The sequence below is a fragment of the Ranitomeya imitator genome, chromosome 3, assembly GCF_032444005.1.
Source record: "Ranitomeya imitator isolate aRanImi1 chromosome 3, aRanImi1.pri, whole genome shotgun sequence".
NCBI lineage: Eukaryota > Metazoa > Chordata > Amphibia > Anura > Dendrobatidae > Ranitomeya > Ranitomeya imitator.
In genome coordinates, this window is record NC_091284.1 from 101,254,586 (window position 1) to 101,273,568 (window position 18,983).

The window sequence follows — 18,983 nt, forward strand, 5'->3', positions numbered from 1 at the left end:
ATTTCAACGGATCCGTCACATGGCGGATGGAACGGACGACCATCCGCCACAATCCGTCGCTAATGCAAGTCTATGGGAAAATAGCGGATCCGCCCAAAAAAAAAATGGCGGATCCGCTATTTGATGAAGACGTCGGATTCAAACTGACGCCAAAAGACTGAAGTGTGAAAGAGGCCTAACATTTTTTTGTACGACGCGTCCGCCATTTTTGACCGCGCATGCGTGGCCGAAACTTCACCCCTCCTTCCCGATCTGCAGAATGGGCAGCGGATGCATCGAAAAAACTGCATCCGCTGCCCACGTCGTGCAACAAATTCACAACGTCCGTCGGCCCGACGCATTACGACGGACCCGTACTGACGGAAATGTGAATGAGACCTTAGAGAATGCCCTAATGAGGTTCTGCATGGCCAAACCCAGCTTAGATCTGAGTCATATGTGTCACCTGGGAAATCAGACTGAGCAAGGGGAGATGCTGTGTTATCTGCTGTGGCTTTGTACTGGGAGTGATCTGGGAAGGTTAAACAGGATCTGTCCGAGGAGGTCTTACATCTTTTATAAAAATGTCGAAGAGGAGCGAAGGCAGGTTGCTCAAGCTATGCGTCAGAGGGAGCTGTGGAACACATTTGGGCAAGTGAACACTGACCGGTAAGCTATGGCTGGAAAGAACCCCAGGGAATCCACTATAGATTTGGAGAGGATGACCAGGTAACCTATGACCTGGGTCACAGATATGACAGATTTGGGGGATCTTGATTCTTAAGAGTGGCATTGTGGGCTCCTGGGTGGGAGACTTGGTGCAAAGGAAGCCAGATGACCACTTGGCAAATGTTTATCGATTAAAAATAAAACGGTATATATTTATGCGTAAACTTGCGATAAGGAAAGTACGGTAATTGAATTTTGAAATTTCCTGACCAAGTGGATGTGAGAACCTCAAGTTCCCACACCTTAAGATATTATATTTTGGAAGCAATACGGAATTACAACTTTAGACAAGATATTTGAAAATGACGGTGTCAAAAGCTGTGCTGTTCTGCTCCATACACTGTTTACATATGGCCGACGCTGGTAACTGCTGATCGATGGGGGTGCCGGGTGTTGGATCTCCGCTAATCTGGTATGGAAGGCATATGAAGAGCTCATCAATATCATTCTAGTTTACAACTCCTTTAGATAGAAGAAAAAAAGTACTTTAATTGTGGTGTATAACTTTATCCCTGATAAATCTTTCAGCTTTTCGTAATATTGCTAATCTCATTAATGCACTAACACTATTTTTTGTGCTGAACCAGGCTAGAGGATGAATTGTCAGATGCTGTAAACCAGAATCGGGCCCTTCAGAAACAGCTGGAGATGCTTGCAAAAGAACATGCTTCCCAGGTTGCATATTACACAGAGAGTCTTGAGGTAACTGACTGCTCATTGCAATATGGCTTGTTGTTTAAGTGACCCTCCACCATGGCACTGAACAGTGACTGTACATGTATCTACTGAGTGCTCAGCATTTTCCTCCCACTGCATCCTCTGCCCAAATCGACGTCCCTTTGCTCCTGTTCCCATTAAAGGCCTTCCCAGTGGCATGGTGAATGTGGTGGTGCCATGTTACCCCTGCCTTTCCCATAACCCAGCACGAGTTAGACTTAGCACTGCATTCCCCATCTAAGACTCAGACATGACAGATGACTGATCTAAGCAGAGGAGGCCACATATGTGTGTGTGTGCTTACGTGTGTGTATATATATATATATTCTTTTTCCCCCAAGTTTCTTGAGCAGGAGAACATTGTTTGTCGGGAGCAGGTAGCAGAGACCGAATCCCAGCTGAAATCACATAATCTTACAGTGCTGGATAGGAACTATCAGTGTGAGAGTCTGAAGGATACTATCGGAGAACTGCTGTAAGTGTACTTACTGAATTTTCTTTCAATGTTTAATTTTTCTATATGTAAATGTGTTATGTTAGCCTATTACTTCAGCCAGAGATTGCATTTGCACCTCTACAGGCTTCATTGACTCCTGAAAGTGCATTTTTACTCTTTAAAATCAGTCTCATGCGTGTATGTACTCATGGGATTGAGCACTGAGAAGCTGAGAAGAACTGCCCCTGGCAGGAGAGATTGAGTGACGAGCAGACCCACTGAACAGGAAGCAGGTCTGTTCCACTGAATGGCGTGATTCCTGGGATTTATTAGCATCCGTTGTACGGAGCACTGGTGACCCATGGAGGAAGTATTGGGGAGGTCACAAGCCCTCTGTGGTATGGCTGCTAATGCATCTGTTAGGACACAGCGTACAGTGAAGGGGGTGATCGCAGAGGGAGGAGACTGCACATATTAGGGGAGCATCACACGGTGCAGGAACAAGATATTCTATCCACTGACTTATTATCAGCACCACTAATGTGCAACTTTATGTTGCTTAGTTCCACATGTGTGTCTGTGAAGAAACACTGACTCAGCTCTGATCAATTGTCGCTGGGCTTCACTCTGCTGCTTTTTCATAAACCTAATGGTTAATTAATTTAGATGTGCACATTTTTTTTCAAGTGGTGTCGATGACAGTATGACCACACATACAGTACCTCCTGAGATGCACTCAACGTCAGCAGGTGTTGTGCACGCATCTTGACAAGGATATGGCTTCATAACTTCATTAGCACTGCTCATCTCAGATACAGAAGTGAGTGGCACCAGAGTAACCCTGCACAAGGATTGACCATCTCTTCTTAATAGCTCAGGGTCCTGCCCCAGTGCCTTCACTCTCTACTCCCCAAAACCATGTGATTGTGTGGTGCCAATGGATTGCTATTGTAGCCAGATATTTACTGATGGCCCCAGTTGCTACCACATACATTTTTGCTATAGGAGACCATCATTTTACCTATATGCTGTGATATTTTAGTATAGAGAACGTTTCCCCGGGAGGACACACTGCTCTTCATAGTAGTGTACCTCCCTGCGAATGCCATACATCACCAGTTATCCCCCAGTAGCACTAGTTACTTATTGTTTGTTTATGCTGTCATAAATGAATGCCATATGCTCAGCCAGCCTCCCTCTGTACACAGTGCTTTACTCCCCTCTTTATTAGGACCTCCTGGATCTCCAACAGGACTCGAGCCCCTCAAATGGGTCATGCCTTTGACCCAGGCCCTTATGTAATTTTGCCATCTTCTCCAAAGTTAATGTTGATTCTCTGGAGCTCTTGCCAGCTCAACTTGCTAATTGGTGTTCGATTACCCAACTGGATCCTACAGGTTCCTCAGATGCCGAGATTGCAGACTCCCCCCACTTTACGCAAACCCTCTCACGATAGATCAAAGACCTCTTTGCATAGATATTTCTCCTTCGCCTCATTGGGGGACACAGGACCATGGGTTATGCTGCTGTCACTAGGAGGCTGACACTAAGCTGAGACAAAAAAGGGTTAGCTCCTCCCCTGCAGTATACACCCTCATGCTGGCATGCAGAGACCCAGTTTAAGCTTAGTGTCCGTAGGAGGCACACTGATTTTTTCTCTCTTTTTTCATCTATTCCGGACGAAGGGGGCGACGGATTCTTCTAAGGTCCGATCTCCCCCGAACCAACAACAGGCGAGCACGGGAGTTTCACCTCACCGTATCCTCTCCTGCGACGTGGGAGCCACTGCCTGAGCTGTCCTTTTTTTGGGCGACGGTTTCTCCCCTAATGGGCCCCGATCTCCCCTTATACAGACGAGCACTGGTGTTCCTACCTCCAGTATCCTCCTCTGCAGCCAGGCCTTTTTATTGCCGGACATCTGCCCTGTCCACCAGGTTCTACCCTCGGCTGTACAGTGGCTTTATCCCAGTGGCGTCCGTGCAGACCACACTGCATCACCAATGTGACTTGTGACTCAGGTGGTGGACGGTTCCTCTCCACCCCCCATGTGGGGTAGGTGGATAGAAGGCTTCCCAACCCCTGCACCGTTCCTATATATGGCACCATGGTTCCCTCTCACCTCCATCTTCAGGGTAAGTGCCCGGTGGAGGGACTGGGGGGGGGTGTCGCCGGCGGTCAGGAGGGCTCCTCATCCCTGGGCTCCATCTGCAGGCTTTTTGGGCGGTCCCTGTCCCTTTCCGGCGCTCGCGACCGCGCGCCGGGCCGAGGCCGCAAATTTAGTCCCCGGCTTCGGCCTAGCCGCTGGTCGCCGCCGCTAAGCTCCGCCCACTCCAGCCAGTGTCTGTGGCGCCGCCCCCCGCTCCTGGCGCTTCTCACAGCCGCCGAGATTTCTCTTCCTGATCTCGGCGGCCATCTTGGTCCCTCTCCTCAGCGCCGCAGCTCCTGCCTGTCGCATCTCTGGCGCGTCGGTGGCCCACGTGCAGCCGGCTTCCTCCTCTCAGAGTGAACACCCCAGCAGTTCGTCTCTCCTGGATAGCGGGACACAGGACCGGGGTAAGGAGACATCGTTAGCTCCCCTCTGCAGCGCCCTCTCAGTCACTGGTCACCTCTATATAGACCCTGTAATTTTGTCTGCATTAGCATCATGTCGCAGTCAAGGTCTAAAAAATCTTCTAAGGTGCATACAACCTTCTTTTCTGCGTGTACCACCTGCCAGGCCCCTCTTCCCAGGCCTCAAAGCTCTCCCCTCTCTGCCTGCGATGCCCCGTGTGCCCAGGAGCCCTCCACCGCCGCCGACCCTGGAGTACCTAGCCCCCCCCCGTGGGTCGCCTCGCTTTCTCAGTCCGTGGATTTTTTAGCTAACGCCATCAAGTCCATTCAAAATCCTCCCGGGGAACGGGGCAATCCGCTACAGGTGCTAAGGGATCCCTCCATAGCAGGGGAATCGTCGGCCAGCAGGGGCCGCTCGCCTCTTAAAGAGGCACGGTCGTCCAGAAAACGGACCCGTACTACCTCTCCGGAGCGTTCTCCTCGTCACTCAGACTCTGGCAGCTCCACCTCTCGCTCACCCTCTTTGGGGGCTCGAAGCGTTCAGGACTCTGAACATGAGTCTGAAATTTCTTTGGATCCGGAGGCTCCGGAGTTCAGAGCCACGGTTGACTCCCTCATCGTAGCAGTCAATCACGCACTAAAGGTGGATGACGATTCTAATTCCGCTCCGGAACATGCGGTCTCCTTTTCCAGAACCAAGCGTTCTCACAAAGCTTTTGCCTCTCATCCAGCCTTCCTGGACATAGTCAGGCGTCACAGGGAACACCCAGACAAGCGCTTCACGGGTAAGAAGGTCTTGGTTTCCAAGTATCCCTTCTCAGCTGATCTCGTGAAAGACTGGACGGATCCCCCCACGGTAGATCCGCCGGTCTCGCGCCTGGCTTCTAAGACTCTTCTCTCAGTCCCGGAGGGCGCTTCAATTAAGAGTCCCACCGAACGCCAGATAGACTCTCTAGCTCGCTCGGTGTACGAAGCCTCTGACTCGTCCCTGTCTCCCTCCTTCGCCGCGGCCTGGGTGTCCAAGGCTATGGTTTCCTGGGCGGATGCCCTAGCGAAATCCATTAATGAGCAGGACCTCCCCTCGGAGATGGCGGACCTGGCTAAGCAGCTAGCCATGGCCAGCGATTATGTTATGTTCGCATCTCTCGACGCGGCAAATTGCGCTGCTTCGGCGGCTTCCAACGCCATCGCTATTAGAAGGGCCCTTTGGCTCAGAGATTGGCGCGCAGACTCTTCCTCTAAAAAATCCCTGATTTCTCTCCCTTTTCAAAGCGGGCGTCTTTTCGGCGAAAAGCTTGACCAGCTTATTTCCGACGCCACAGGGGGAAAGAGCAAGTTTCTTCCCCAACAGAGGCCCAAGGCGGCTTTCCAGCGCCAGCCTTACTTTCGTTTTCGGCCTTTTCGTACCAACTCTGCCTGGTCCAATCCCTCTGGCCTTCCCAGATCGGACCGCTCCGCCCGCGCAGACAGAGACGTTCGTCCATCCTTCAGACCTAATCCCTCCTGGCGCGGGAAACCGAGGCAGCCCCGAACCAGAGGTTCCAGACCTCCCAGATTCCCTTCTCAATGACTCGGGAACAGCGCCAGTCGATCCCAGAAGAGTAGGCGGTCGTCTACTCCTTTTTCAACAAGCCTGGCTCTCCGTCGTTCACGACGAATGGGTCAGAGATCTGGTATCGTCTGGCTACAAGATAGAGTTCTCCTCTCCCCCTCCCACTCGGTTCTTCCCCTCTCGTCTTCCCAGTTCGGGAGCTCAGTCTCACGCCCTTCTTTGCGCCATCCACTCCCTCCGCCAGAGCGGGGTCATCGTGCCGGTCCCGGAACACGAGAGGTTCAGAGGCTTCTACTCAAACCTCTTCGTCGTGCCAAAGAAGGACGGGACCGTTCGTCCCATTTTGGATCTGAAGCTTCTGAACAGGTGCGTGAGAGTCCGGCACTTCAGGATGGAATCGCTCAGATCAGTCATCTCCTCCATGGAAAGAGGGGAATTTTTGGCCTCGATAGACATCAAGGATGCCTATCTTCACATCCCGATCTTCCCGCCTCATCAGAGGTTCCTTCGCTTTGCCATTCGAGAGGACCATTTTCAGTTCACAGCCTTGCCCTTCGGTCTCGCCACGGCGCCCATCGTGTTCACCAAGGTCATGGCGGCTGTCATGGCCATTCTTCACTCTCGAGGAGTCGTCGTATTACCTTACTTAGACGATCTCCTCATAAAGGGCCCGTCGTTTCAGGCCTGCGAGTCAAGCGTCCACATTACCCTGGATTCGCTTTCTCGCCTGGGCTGGCTGATCAACTTAGACAAGTCATCTCCCGTTCCTTCCCGTCGGATCTCCTTTCTGGGAATGATCCTGGACACTTCAAGGGGGCTGGTTTTGCTTCCTCGGTCCAAGGTCCAAGCGCTCCAGCAGGGAGTCCGTACACTCTGCCATCCTCGCCCGCGAACCATTCGGTTCGCCATGAAGATCCTGGGAAAGATGGTTGCGGCAATCGAAGCTGTTCCCTTCGCTCAACTCCATCTCCGCCCCTTACAACAGGCTCTGCTGGACAACTGGGACAGGAGTCTCTTTTCTCTCGACCTCCCTTGTCCCCTGTCTCCTCGGGTCAGACATTCTCTCATTTGGTGGACCCTGGGACCATCTCTTCTCCAGGGGAAGTCCTTCCTCCCGTTCCGCTGGTTAGTGGTAACCACCGACGCCAGTCTTCTTGGCTGGGGGGCGGTGTTTCTTCACCACTCGGCCCAGGGTCGTTGGACTGCTCGGGAATCCAGCCTCCCCATCAACATTCTGGAGATTCGTGCTATCAGACTTGCTCTGATTCACTTCCACGCTCTGCTTGCGGGTCACCCAATAAGAGTCCAATCGGACAACGTCACGGCGGTGGCTTACATCAACCACCAGGGGGGTACCCGCAGCAGGGCGGCGATGAGGGAAGTCTCTCTCATCCTTCGTTGGGCCGAGACCAACCACTCCATCATCTCGGCGGTGCACATTCCGGGAGTCGAGAACTGGGCAGCGGACTTCCTGAGCCGCCAGGGCCTTGCCTCGGGGGAATGGGAACTTCACCCAGAAGTTTTTCACCAGATCTGTCTTCGCTGGGGGACCCCGGACGTGGATCTGATGGCATCCACATGGAACGCCAAGGTCCACAACTTCATCGCTCGATCTCGGGATCCCCAGGCCATTGGAGTGGACGCGCTAATTTCTCCGTGGCATCATTTTCAACTCCCATACGTGTTTCCTCCTCTTCCCTTACTGCCGAAGGTCATCCGAAAGATCAGGACGGAGGGAGGACCGGTCATTCTGGTCGCCCCAGACTGGCCTCGTCGCGCTTGGTACGCGGAGCTCGTTCAGCTCGTAGCCGACGTCCCCTTGCGGTTGCCAGACCGCCCAGACCTACTTCGCCAAGGACCGATCTACCATCAGAGCTCAGGGGCCCTACGTTTGACGGCGTGGCTGTTGAAACCTGGATTCTAGCTCGTGCTGGTTTCTCTCAGCAGGTCATTCCTACCATGCTAAGTGCTCGCAAGGCGTCCTCTGCCTCTATCTACCACCGCGTCTGGAAGACCTTCTTTTCTTGGTGCAGGCTCCGAGGGCTCCCTCCGCTCAGCTTCTCCATCCCTTGTATCCTGAATTTCCTTCAGTCCGGTCTGGATTCCGGTTTGGCCCTGAGCTCTCTTAAAGGTCAGATCTCAGCCTTATCCGTGCTGTTCCAGCGTAGGATCGCCACCAACCTTCAGGTCAAGACTTTCATTCAGGGAGTCTCCCATGTTGTTCCTCCTTACAGGATGCCTTTGGAGACCTGGGATCTCAATTTGGTCCTGGGGGCTCTCCAGGAACCGCCGTTCGAACCCCTTCAAGACGTTCCGCTCTCTGTTCTCTCTTGGAAGGTTGCCTTCCTGGTAGCGGTGACGTCCATCAGAAGGGTTTCAGAGCTCGCCGCTCTATCCTGTCGGGCACCTTTCCTTGCCTTTCATCAGGACAAGGTAGTCCTACGTCCTTCTCCCGCGTTTCTTCCAAAGGTGGTCTCATCTTTCCACCTTAACGAGGACATCATCCTTCCCTCCTTTTGTCCGCAGCCTAAACATAGGGTCGAGAAGGCTCTCCATACTCTGGACGTGGTACGGGCTCTCAGGAGGTACATTTCCAGAACGGCACACTTCAGAAAATCGGACGCCCTTTTCGTGCTCCCGGAGGGTCACAGAAAGGGTTTGGCGGCGTCTAAATCCACGATAGCTAGATGGATCCGATCTGCTATCCAGGAATCCTATCGGGTCAGGGGCAGTCCTATCCCGGCGGGGATTAGAGCTCACTCCACTCGGTCGATGGGTGCTTCCTGGGCCATCCGGCACCAGGCATCAGCGGAGCAGGTTTGCAAGGCCGCAACGTGGTCCAGCCTGCATACCTTCACAAAGCATTACAATGTGCATATCCAATCCTCTGCGGACGCGGCCCTTGGCAGGCGTATCCTGCAGGCGGCCGTTGCGCATTGGTAGTCAGATGGTACATGAAGTTACGTGGTTGTATTGTTTCCCTCCCAGGGACTGCTTTGGGACGTCCCATGGTCCTGTGTCCCCCAATGAGGCGAAGGAGAAATAGGGATTTTTGTGTGTACTCACCGTAAAATCCTTTTCTCCGAGCCACTCATTGGGGGACACAGCACCCACCCTGGTAGCCTTACGGCTAGTTATCTTTTTTAGTCTTTGACTGTTGTTTGACATGTTATGTTCCAATGTTTTTTGATATATTGTTCTCATTATCCTACTGCTTTTGCACTTAACTGGGTCTCTGCATGCCAGCATGAGGGTGTATACTGCAGGGGAGGAGCTAACCCTTTTTTGTCTCAGCTTAGTGTCAGCCTCCTAGTGACAGCAGCATAACCCATGGTCCTGTGTCCCCCAATGAGTGGCTCGGAGAAAAGGATTTTACGGTGAGTACACACAAAAATCCCTATTTTTTGCCCTCCCCAGATGACTCCCAGAAGAAAGGCGTAGTGGATGGTAATGCTTATCTCCTTGGTAAGCTAACTTTGTCCATTCAGGGCTTTACTCGAGCTGTGAGGGACACCATCCAGGTCAAAGATGAGCCTCCTTCTCCTTACCAGGAAGCTGGTTCCTTTTTAGTGGCGTTACCAGAAACGGGCCACTTTTCTCACCCATGAAGATGATCTTGCCAAATAGAAGCACCCGGATAGTTTCATGCTTTGTTTGATGTTTGACAGCCTCTTTCCTTTTGTAGAAAACATATTCGGGTGACACTCGATACGCTGCTGATAAAATTTGACCAATTAATTATTTCCTTGAAATCTTTATTTTAGCAGGTTTACAATGTCAACGAAGGACCTCTTCATCAGGACTAAAATCTAGATTTTGATTGACTCTCTCTCAAAAGATACCATTTCGACAGCAGGCTTAGTGCTATCTCCTGTCTTTACGGAGTCCTGCGTCACCAAGGAATATATGACCCTGGCTAGGCACATTCACCAGATGTTATTATCCGGGGCTCTTCAGAAGGATTTTCTTGACCACCCGTTTAAATTGCTGCACGTCTCAAAATTCCTTTGTGAGCTTTCTCTTGTGTGAACTCAAATTGAAACCCACGTTCAAGTCAATTCTGTGTCTGTTTAAGCCTCCACTTTACTTAGAACCTGATTTGCTGACCCTTCATCCAAAAAACCTCTTACAAAGGGGATAAGCTCTTTTGGAAAATGCCGAGAGAAGGAAATCAAGGACGCTACTTGGGAGCTAGAGTGCTCTGCTTCCCTAAAATGTAGATGCACTCTGCCATATAGATGGGCCTAGAAGTTTCACTCTTTTCTTGACCCCTCTTCCTGCAGAGGCCAGAAAGTCTTCTCTATCCTCCAGGAAGCCCTTGTTCAAGCCTAAACCTTCGTGGCACACACATCCCAATCCCACAAAACCCCTCCCTTCCAGATCCTCCACTATATGAAGGTCTTCCCCCACTTGTATCACCTTCTTGGGTGGGGATGACTCTTCTCTCCTTCAGTGACATCTTGTTGGCTCACATATTCGACTCATCAGTCAAGGATGTGGTATCTGTGGGGCTCCAAGATTGACTATGAATTTCTCCCCCCAAACAGATTCTTTCCATTTTTTTCCCTCTCTGTTGGCTCGACCTCGAACATTCGTCCTCTTCCGAGCCATCCACGACCTTCAGCTATAGGCATTCATTGTTCCTCCATTCCAGACGTGGAACGTTTCCAAGAAGGATGGCCTGGTCAGAACAATCTCCACAGATTTGTGCTGGTAGAAAAATTTTGCATGGAATCAATGTTTCAATATTCAAGGCTGTATCCTTTGCCAAGTTGCCAGCTGTTTAAAATCCCAAACAATTAATAGAATATAATAGTTTACAAACTGTTCATTTAACTGTAGATGCTCATCTGTGCTCTCCAGGAAAGAAGTAAGTGACTTACAAGAGAAGCTGGCCCACTCTCAGGGCAAGAGCTCAACACTGTGCAAAGAAGTGATGGACTCCTCAGCAGAAGTGTCCATAATCAAGTCACACATGCTGGAACTGGTCGAGAATCTGAAAGAATCTGCAAAAACCAAGGTATTAAATCTCCTTTTTATCAGTTTATGTAATATACAATAAAATAAAGACTAATTTCAGGAACGTATTGTATAAAGGCAGCGCCCTGTGATTTATAACTAATAATTCATGAAGTTGAATAGATTAATAAAAATTTGTTTTCCAAAACCAGCGTAAGATGTGTGGAGTATTGCTGCTCAGCCACACTGACATAAATAAAGCTAAGTTGTAATAGCAATTGTAACCTTTGCACAGGTGTGATGCAATTTTAAAGGGAATCTGTCACCAGGTTTTTACTACACCATCTGGACCGCAGAGAGCAGCTAGATGTAGGGGCAAGAGACCCTGATTTCATCAATGTGTCATTTACTGGGCTTCCTGCTGCAGGTTTGATAAACTCATAGTTTTATTTAATGCAGATCTGCCAGTTATCCAAATGCTGAGCTCTGTATAACACCGCCCATACCACTGACAGATTTTTGTGTACTCCGTGCATAGGCAGAATATGCCAATCAGTGGAGGTGGCTGGGTTACACAGAGCTTATGAACATGGAGGACTACATGACAGCAGATTTACTAGTTTTCTAGAAACAATCTTCTGCTGTCATGAGTCTGCTTGGAGATCTGGGGTTAGAAGATCACTGCGTATTGTAAATCGCACATCTTCCATTTAGCTTGTGTGTTTGTCCCATATTAAATGGATTTCGTTTCCTTTGGTGCTGAAGAGGTGAACGACCCATTCTATGCTGGTCAGAAACATGCAGCGCCATTTCAACTGCTTCTGATCTGGACATTACCTCTCCCTATAAAACCTGGGCAGACCTTCTCTTCCATGCCAGTGAAAGCTTTCCTTCCTATCTCCTTGGAAACGTTGTGCTGAATTGAAGATCATTGTTGCTACTGGAGATTGTTGCATGTTGTTTTTGGGTGTATGCTTTCCTTATTGTCCTATTCTCTTTTGGTTGGTACATTCCTATCCATCCCTTTATACCTCTACCTTTGGTGAGGGTATGTTTGTTGATTCTGTTATCTCTGAGTGTTTTACTTGTTCATACATTATCATTTCTGTCCCAGACCTCCTGGGGGAAGGGGACAGCTTAAGGAATAACAGGAGAACAGTAAGGCTGGTGGCCCAAACCTCCTCACCTTTAGAGGTACCTTTGGGAGCCGGGACAGTTGGGGCCCCAGTCCCTATCACGAACAGTCACAGTGTGACACCTACTGATAAAAGTTATTTTTATTAGAACAGCAAGCCGCCCAGTAAGTGATATATTGCTGCAATCAGAGTCTGTCTCTTCATTATACTCCTCTTATATTGGTGGCAAATAGCTTGTGACAGACTCCCTTTCAAGGAAGGCAACCATGATTTTTTAAATTCTGAATAACACCTTTATTAAGTAGTAGTATGTGAATACTATAAGGAAACTGTTGTAGCTTTAAAGTGGTTGTCCACTATTTGGACAACCCTTTTTTGATTTCTATATTCCTCCATGTTAAAATAAAAACAGCCTGTACTCTTTTCTGTTGCCTGGCACCGTTCCAGCAATTTTGACGGCAGGACTCTCATAACATGGTCATGTGATCTCTGCTGCCAAATAGCATCCGCTGATGGCACACTTCATGCTCACTTCCTAAGGATGAAATTTCCATCTGGAGGAAGTCAAAACTTCTGCTGCCATCTCTTCTGCTGGATATCGGTTTCATCAGAAAGAAGCGAAAGCGAAGTGACCAATTAGCGGTTGCTAACTGGCTGCAGGACTCACGTGACAAAACAATGTCATGCAAGCCCTGGGAGACTTGACAGATCGCTGGAACTGTGCCGGCTGCAAGTACAGGTTGTATTCATTTTACATGAGGTGATAAGTAATTGAGGGGGTAGTCTGAGTTATAGACAAGCCCTTTATAGCCATAAATATAAATATGGAACCTTGACTAGTTATGGGAGTGGTGGTCAAGATCCTGTTCATTCTCTTTATGCTTAGGATTGAATACAGTGACATGGTAACGCATGACATCTGTCTCTATGCAGTGCCTATGGATCTGATGGCGGTAACTGAGTAGAGCACAGGGTTATCGTTGTCATTCCCAGAGACTTGAATGGAGCAACTATGCTCATGGGCTACAATGCCACTCTATGCAATCCCCCCAGAATGAGGAGGATAATGCGGGACCCATTTTTAGTAATTGTGGGTGGTCAAAGTTGTGAGAAGTATTGCCTTTTGTGAGGATATCTTTTGTAAGAAATTAAAGCTGCGCTCTTATTGACTGCTATGCATCCAATGACCAGTTATATTGGTGTTATTGATCATGAGACCTCTAGGATGTAGAATAATTATATTTGTGAATCTAACATTTCTACACTTCTCCCCAATGTTGGATTCTGGTTGTATAATATGGTGGTAATATTTTCCTGTAGGCAATGGAGAGTTTACCTGGGACACAAACACCTGGTCAGAGTCTGGTACAATCGAAGTATGAAGAACTGACGACTACAAATGTCAATGCACCAGGTCAGAAGGGAATATTAATGTAGTGCAGCATCCCAGTAGTCTCTGGACTCCAGGACATTACTGCTCCTTGATCAATGCATAAAGTGATATAACTTCATCCACAGCTTTCAGAGTTGTTTTTCTTGTGTATTAAGTACCTAAATACCTATCACAAATGTCAATGCTGAGATTAGAAAGGTATGGCAGCTGAGACTCACGCGCTCTGTACTGCGGAGGGGAGCAGATACTATTCTGGGCACTTTTTCTTTCACGTTTCCTAATTTTTTACCAGATCATCTCAGTAGGACGCTTATAAATTCTCATGGACACCTATTATCAAGGCTGCCTGACGTGCTGGGCTCTCTTTCCACTGACCTCATGGCTGCCAGCTTTGCAGGAGCACTCACTGCTGTGTCGCAGATGCGACAGATCCTGTTTTCTATTATTATTTTATTATTATTATTCATTTTTATAACACCATTTATTCCATGGCGCTTTACATGTGACAAAGGGGCATACATAGGCAAGTACAATAAACATGAGCAATACAAGGCACACACAAGTACAGAAGGAGAGGATTGAAACAACTGAAACCTTATAGAAAATATATGTGTTTGGATCCTTGAAGATTACGCCAGTTTTACACGCCACGCAACACCAACCCTCCAAGTCTTGTCCGTGGCCAGCTGAGGGTATGATTGACATGACAATCTAAGACTAACATTTAAAAATTAAAACTGTGTTAATCAGTCATCATTTAACTGTGGGGAATAGACGCACAATGTGTAAAAAAATTCTCCAATTAATAATAAAGTAGGTAATCTCGATAAGGACATCGTATAGCGTACCACACCACTAATAGAAGAGCCATGGTATCCTAATAATAAAACTACATCTTTATTATACGAAATTAAGAAAATCAACAAATGAATATGATTATCACACTCACAATATCTGATACAATCAAGTTTTATAAAGATCTAGCTATTGATGATATGTAGCCATGATTAATGTGCTGGTGCAATGTCAGACTGGTGCTATAAGTCATTTAGTAACATAGTTATTAAAGGGAAGGTACCGCGTTTGTAGATCATTAATAAATCACTGTAATGTAGCATAACATGCTGCTATAACCAAGTTTTAAATGCATGTGAAACAGATTACGTGTGTAATATGAGTTTAAAGAATGCACTGGGGGCTGACATCTTGGTTTCACAGCAGTTCACGACACTATCAGTGTCATTTTACGGCACCCCATGGACATAGGGTCAGCGCCGGTCTATTATCTCCTATCTCTAAAGGTACTGTCACACTAGACGATATCGCTAGCGATCCGTGACGTTGCAGCGTCCTCGCTAGCGATATCGTCCAGTGTGACAGGCAGCAGCGATCAGGCCCCTGCTGGGAGATCGCTGGTCGGGGAAGAAAGTCCAGAACTTTATTTCATCGCTGGACTCCCCGTAGACATCGCTGAATCGGCGTGTGTGACACCGATTCAGCGATGTCTTCACTGGTAACCAGGGTAAACATCGGGTAACTAAGCGCAGGGCCGCGCTTAGTAACCCGATGTTTACCCTGGTTACCAGCGTAAAAAAACAAACAGTACATACTTACATTCAGCTGTCTGTCCCTTGCCGTCTGGGTCTTGCACTGACTGCTGGCCGTAAAGTGAAAGCAGAGCACAGCCACAGCGGTGAGTCACCGCTGTGTGACTCACCGCTGTGCTGTGCTTTCACTTTCACTTTACAGCCAGCAGTCAGTGCAGGAACCAGACGGCAAGGGACAGACAGCTGAATGTAAGTATGTACTGTTTGTTTTTTTACGCTGGTAACCAGGGTAAACATCGGGTTACTAAGCGCGGCCCTGCGCTTAGTTACCCGATGTTTACCCTGGTTACCGGGGACCTCGGGATCGTTGGTCGCTGGAGAGCTGTCTGTGTGACAGCTCTCCAGCGACCAAACAGCGACGCTGCAGCGATCCGGATCGTTGTCGGTATCGCTGCAGCGTCGCTAAGTGTGACGGTACCTTAACATTGTAGCTGCTTCAGCAGTGAGCTGGGCACGCCTCTGTGGGCTGCACAATTCACTGCTGTAGGTGTGACTGGCCGCCATTTTATTATAGCCCAGTGCTATCTGCTGAGCTCCACTTACTTTCTATCGCAAGAGAGAAGCACTCACTGGAACCGGAGGATGGGGAGTGCGGGTGATTTATCTCCATGCTCCTCTGTACTCCAGGCACTGCACATCCTGGGCAGACATCCTCTGCTCTCACACGCTGCCCTCCCTGTGTGCTTCTCCTGCTCTGTCTCCACCTCCTCACACACAGACCCTGTGATCTCTGGTAAGCTGCATTCACAGCCTGCCTCTCTCTGCCATACAATGTATCTCTCCCCTCCCTCCACAATGCCTGGCCATTCTCTGCAGACCTGCATCTCCTCCTTCTTATCTTACTGAGGGATGAGTCACAGACAGCTCTGCTCAGATAATGCTGCTCCATACTTAATCACCACATGTCTTCACTTTTCCTCCAGTCCACCATGCTGCTGAGCCCACTGTGTTCTGCTTTTTTGTAAACTCTGTAGCTGTGTTTCTGATGCAGTAACTGCTGGTGATAGCAGGTCACAGGGCAGTCACACACAAAATGGCTCTGCCCTGTGATGCTGCTCTTCATTCTGCCACAGGGATATTAGACCACCCAAAAGGGGAGGGAAATGGTGATGTCAGCAGTTACTGCCCCAATTTTCCAGCTAACAGTAAAGCTAGTAAGTAGTGTTGAGCGATACCGTCCGATACTTGAAAGTATCGGTATCGGATAGTATCGGCCGATACCCGAAAAGTATCGGATATCGCCGATACCGATATCCGATACCAATACAAGTCAATGGGACATCAAGTATCGGAAGGCATCCTGATGGATCCCAGGGTCTGAAGGAGAGGAAACTCTCCTTCAGGCCCTGGGATCCATAGTGAGGTGTAAAATAAAGAATTAAAATAAAAAATATTGTTATATTCACCTCTCCGGCGGCCCCTGGAACATCACCGCGAGTCACCGGCGTCCGGCAGGCTTCTTTGTTCAAAATGAGCGCCTTTAGGACCTGCGGAATGACGTCGCGGCTTCTGATTGGTCGCGTGCCGCCCATGTGACCGCCACGCGACCAATCAGAAGCCGCGACGTCATTCCACAGGTCCTAAAGGCGCTCATTCTAGGAATTTATCTGAGGAATGACGTCGCGGCTTCTGATTGGTCGCGTGGCGGTCACATGGCCGGCACGCGACCAATCAGAAGCCGCGACGTCATTCCGCAGGTCCTAAAGGCGCTCATTTTGAACAAAGAAGCCTGCCGGACGCCAGTGACTCACGGTGATGTTCCAGGGGCCGCCGGAGAGGTGAATATAACAATATTTTTTATTTTAATTCTTTATTTTACACCTCCGATACCCGATACCACAAAAATATCGGATCTCGGTATCGGAATTCCGATACCGCAAGTATCGGCCGATACCCGATACTTGCGGTATCGGAATGCTCAACACTACTAGTAAGTCTTACTATAGCTGCTTGAGGTCTAAAACAGAAAATGCTCCCCCTAGTGGTCAATATATATATTTGTAAGAAAATATATATTTTTCATATAGAAATGTTTGCAAACAGTGCAAATATTGCATTAATACATTTTATTTACTATTTTAAGCTTAATTTCACAAAAAAAAAAAACTACAAAAAAACTGGTGGCACCTTCCCTTTAAGGTTGAAGGAAGACTTTAAGTCCATCTAGTTCAACCCATAGCCTAACCTAACATGTCCTAACATGTTGATCCAGAGGAAGGCAAAAAAAGCCCCATGTGGCAAAGCGTAAGCTCCACATTGGGGAAAAAAATTACTTTCCGACTCCACATACGGCAGTCAGACTAGTTCCCTGGATCAACACCCTATCAAGGAATCTAGTGTATATACCCTGTAACATTATACTTTTTTAGAAAGGCATCCAGTCCCCTCTTAAATTTTAGTAATGAATCACTCATTACAACATCATACGGCAGAGAGTTCAATAGTCTCACTGCTCTTACAGTAAAGAACCCGCGTCTGTTGTTATGCTTAAACCTTCTTTCCTCCAGACGTAGAGGATGCCCCCTTGTCCCTGTCTCAGGTCTATGATTAAAAAGATCATCAGAAACACCTTGCACAAAGTAAAAAAGTATCCGTGCACAGTCAAAATATAATCTATATCCAGTATGTATAAACCCCATACACATCATATGCAAAGCAGGAGGGTCATATGGTCGTCCTGGACTAAATTGGCAATCTCTCTGGACTTCAGTGCTGCAAGAAGGAAGCATTATGTTTCTTACCATTTTCTTTTCTTTTTGCAAAACCTCTACAAATGCTTATTTCTCTATCGCTTCATTGGGGGACACAGGAACCATGGGTGTATGCTGCTGCCACTAGGAGGCTAACACTGTGCAAAGAAAAAAGTTATCTCCTCCTCTGCAGTGTACACCCTACCGACTGGAAGTAGGATATTCAGTTTAGCTTAGTGTCAGTAGGAGGTGGACACGGGTCTTTCATTAGACCCTTATATACCTCAGTGTGCATCATTTCTTTTCAGGTAACTGGAGGGATACAGTGTGAACAGTCACTACTGTACTCCCACTCAGAGACTATGAGTATGGCGTGTACTGCCACCCCGTATCCTCATACGTCTGACCGGCAGGACCCCAGCTCCTAACACAGAAGCGTGTTTAGGTGATCTGGACCAGGTCCTGCCTCCGTCTCCTACCCACTCGCCCACCAGAGCCTGTCGGTTTGAGGAGATGCGGACGTCACACAGTACTGGAATTTTGGATGTCCATCTTTCCAGGATGTGGAGGTACATTCCCTCCCCCCATCCCCTCCGGAAGGAAGGTAGAAGATCATGGAAGAAGATTTAGAAATCTTTATTTTGATAGAGGGCATTAGAGGGTTTTCACCTTTAATTCCAATGGGTTTGGGGCACCAGGTATTGCTTTAGGACCCTCCACACTGCTCCCTCATGCTCCGGCGGTCACTTGCTGTAATCTAGGTCCCGGCTTCTCTCGGGCCTAGTTGCTCGGTTGGCTCCACCCCCCGTCCTCTCGGCTCTTCGGGAGGGCTTTTTTCCCGCTGGTCACTCCCCATCTCCCACTTCCTGCTCAGCGGTTAGCTCCGCCCACTATTCCCAGCCTCTCCATACTTGCGATCGCCACCATCTTGCCCCTCCCGGACCCAGCAGTTAGCCTAGTCCCTCGCCCGGCCTCGAAGAGCGGGACCTTCTCTCCACAGGGCATACCTTTACCTCATGGTCCCCGGCATGTTCCTTGCGGTCGCCAGCTCCTGGACCCGGAAGGTGGCGCTCGCTCCAGGTATCAGACTGGGGGCAAAGTATAAGCCACGCACAGTAAAGCGTGGCGCTTGCTCCAGGTTTCAAGCTGGGTATGAAGTATAAGTCAGGCACAGTAAAGCATGGCGCTTGCTCCAGGTTTCAAGCTGGGTATGAAGTATAAGTCAGGCACAGTAA

At 48.8% G+C, this 18,983-nt stretch overlaps 1 protein-coding gene across 3 annotated transcripts in view; it reads left to right on the plus strand.

The window, feature by feature from the left end:
• The window catches only part of SPAG5 (sperm associated antigen 5), a 100,970-nt gene that overhangs the window by 69,530 nt on the left and 12,457 nt on the right, over positions 1 to 18,983 (plus strand). For all 3 annotated transcript variants that reach the window (XM_069761231.1, XM_069761230.1, XM_069761232.1), the window contains 4 exons: positions 1,296 to 1,410; positions 1,767 to 1,900; positions 10,827 to 10,983; positions 13,379 to 13,472. In XM_069761231.1, the coding sequence (XP_069617332.1) occupies positions 1,296 to 1,410; positions 1,767 to 1,900; positions 10,827 to 10,983; positions 13,379 to 13,472 (500 nt within the window). The remainder of the gene's footprint in view (positions 1 to 1,295; positions 1,411 to 1,766; positions 1,901 to 10,826; positions 10,984 to 13,378; positions 13,473 to 18,983) is intronic.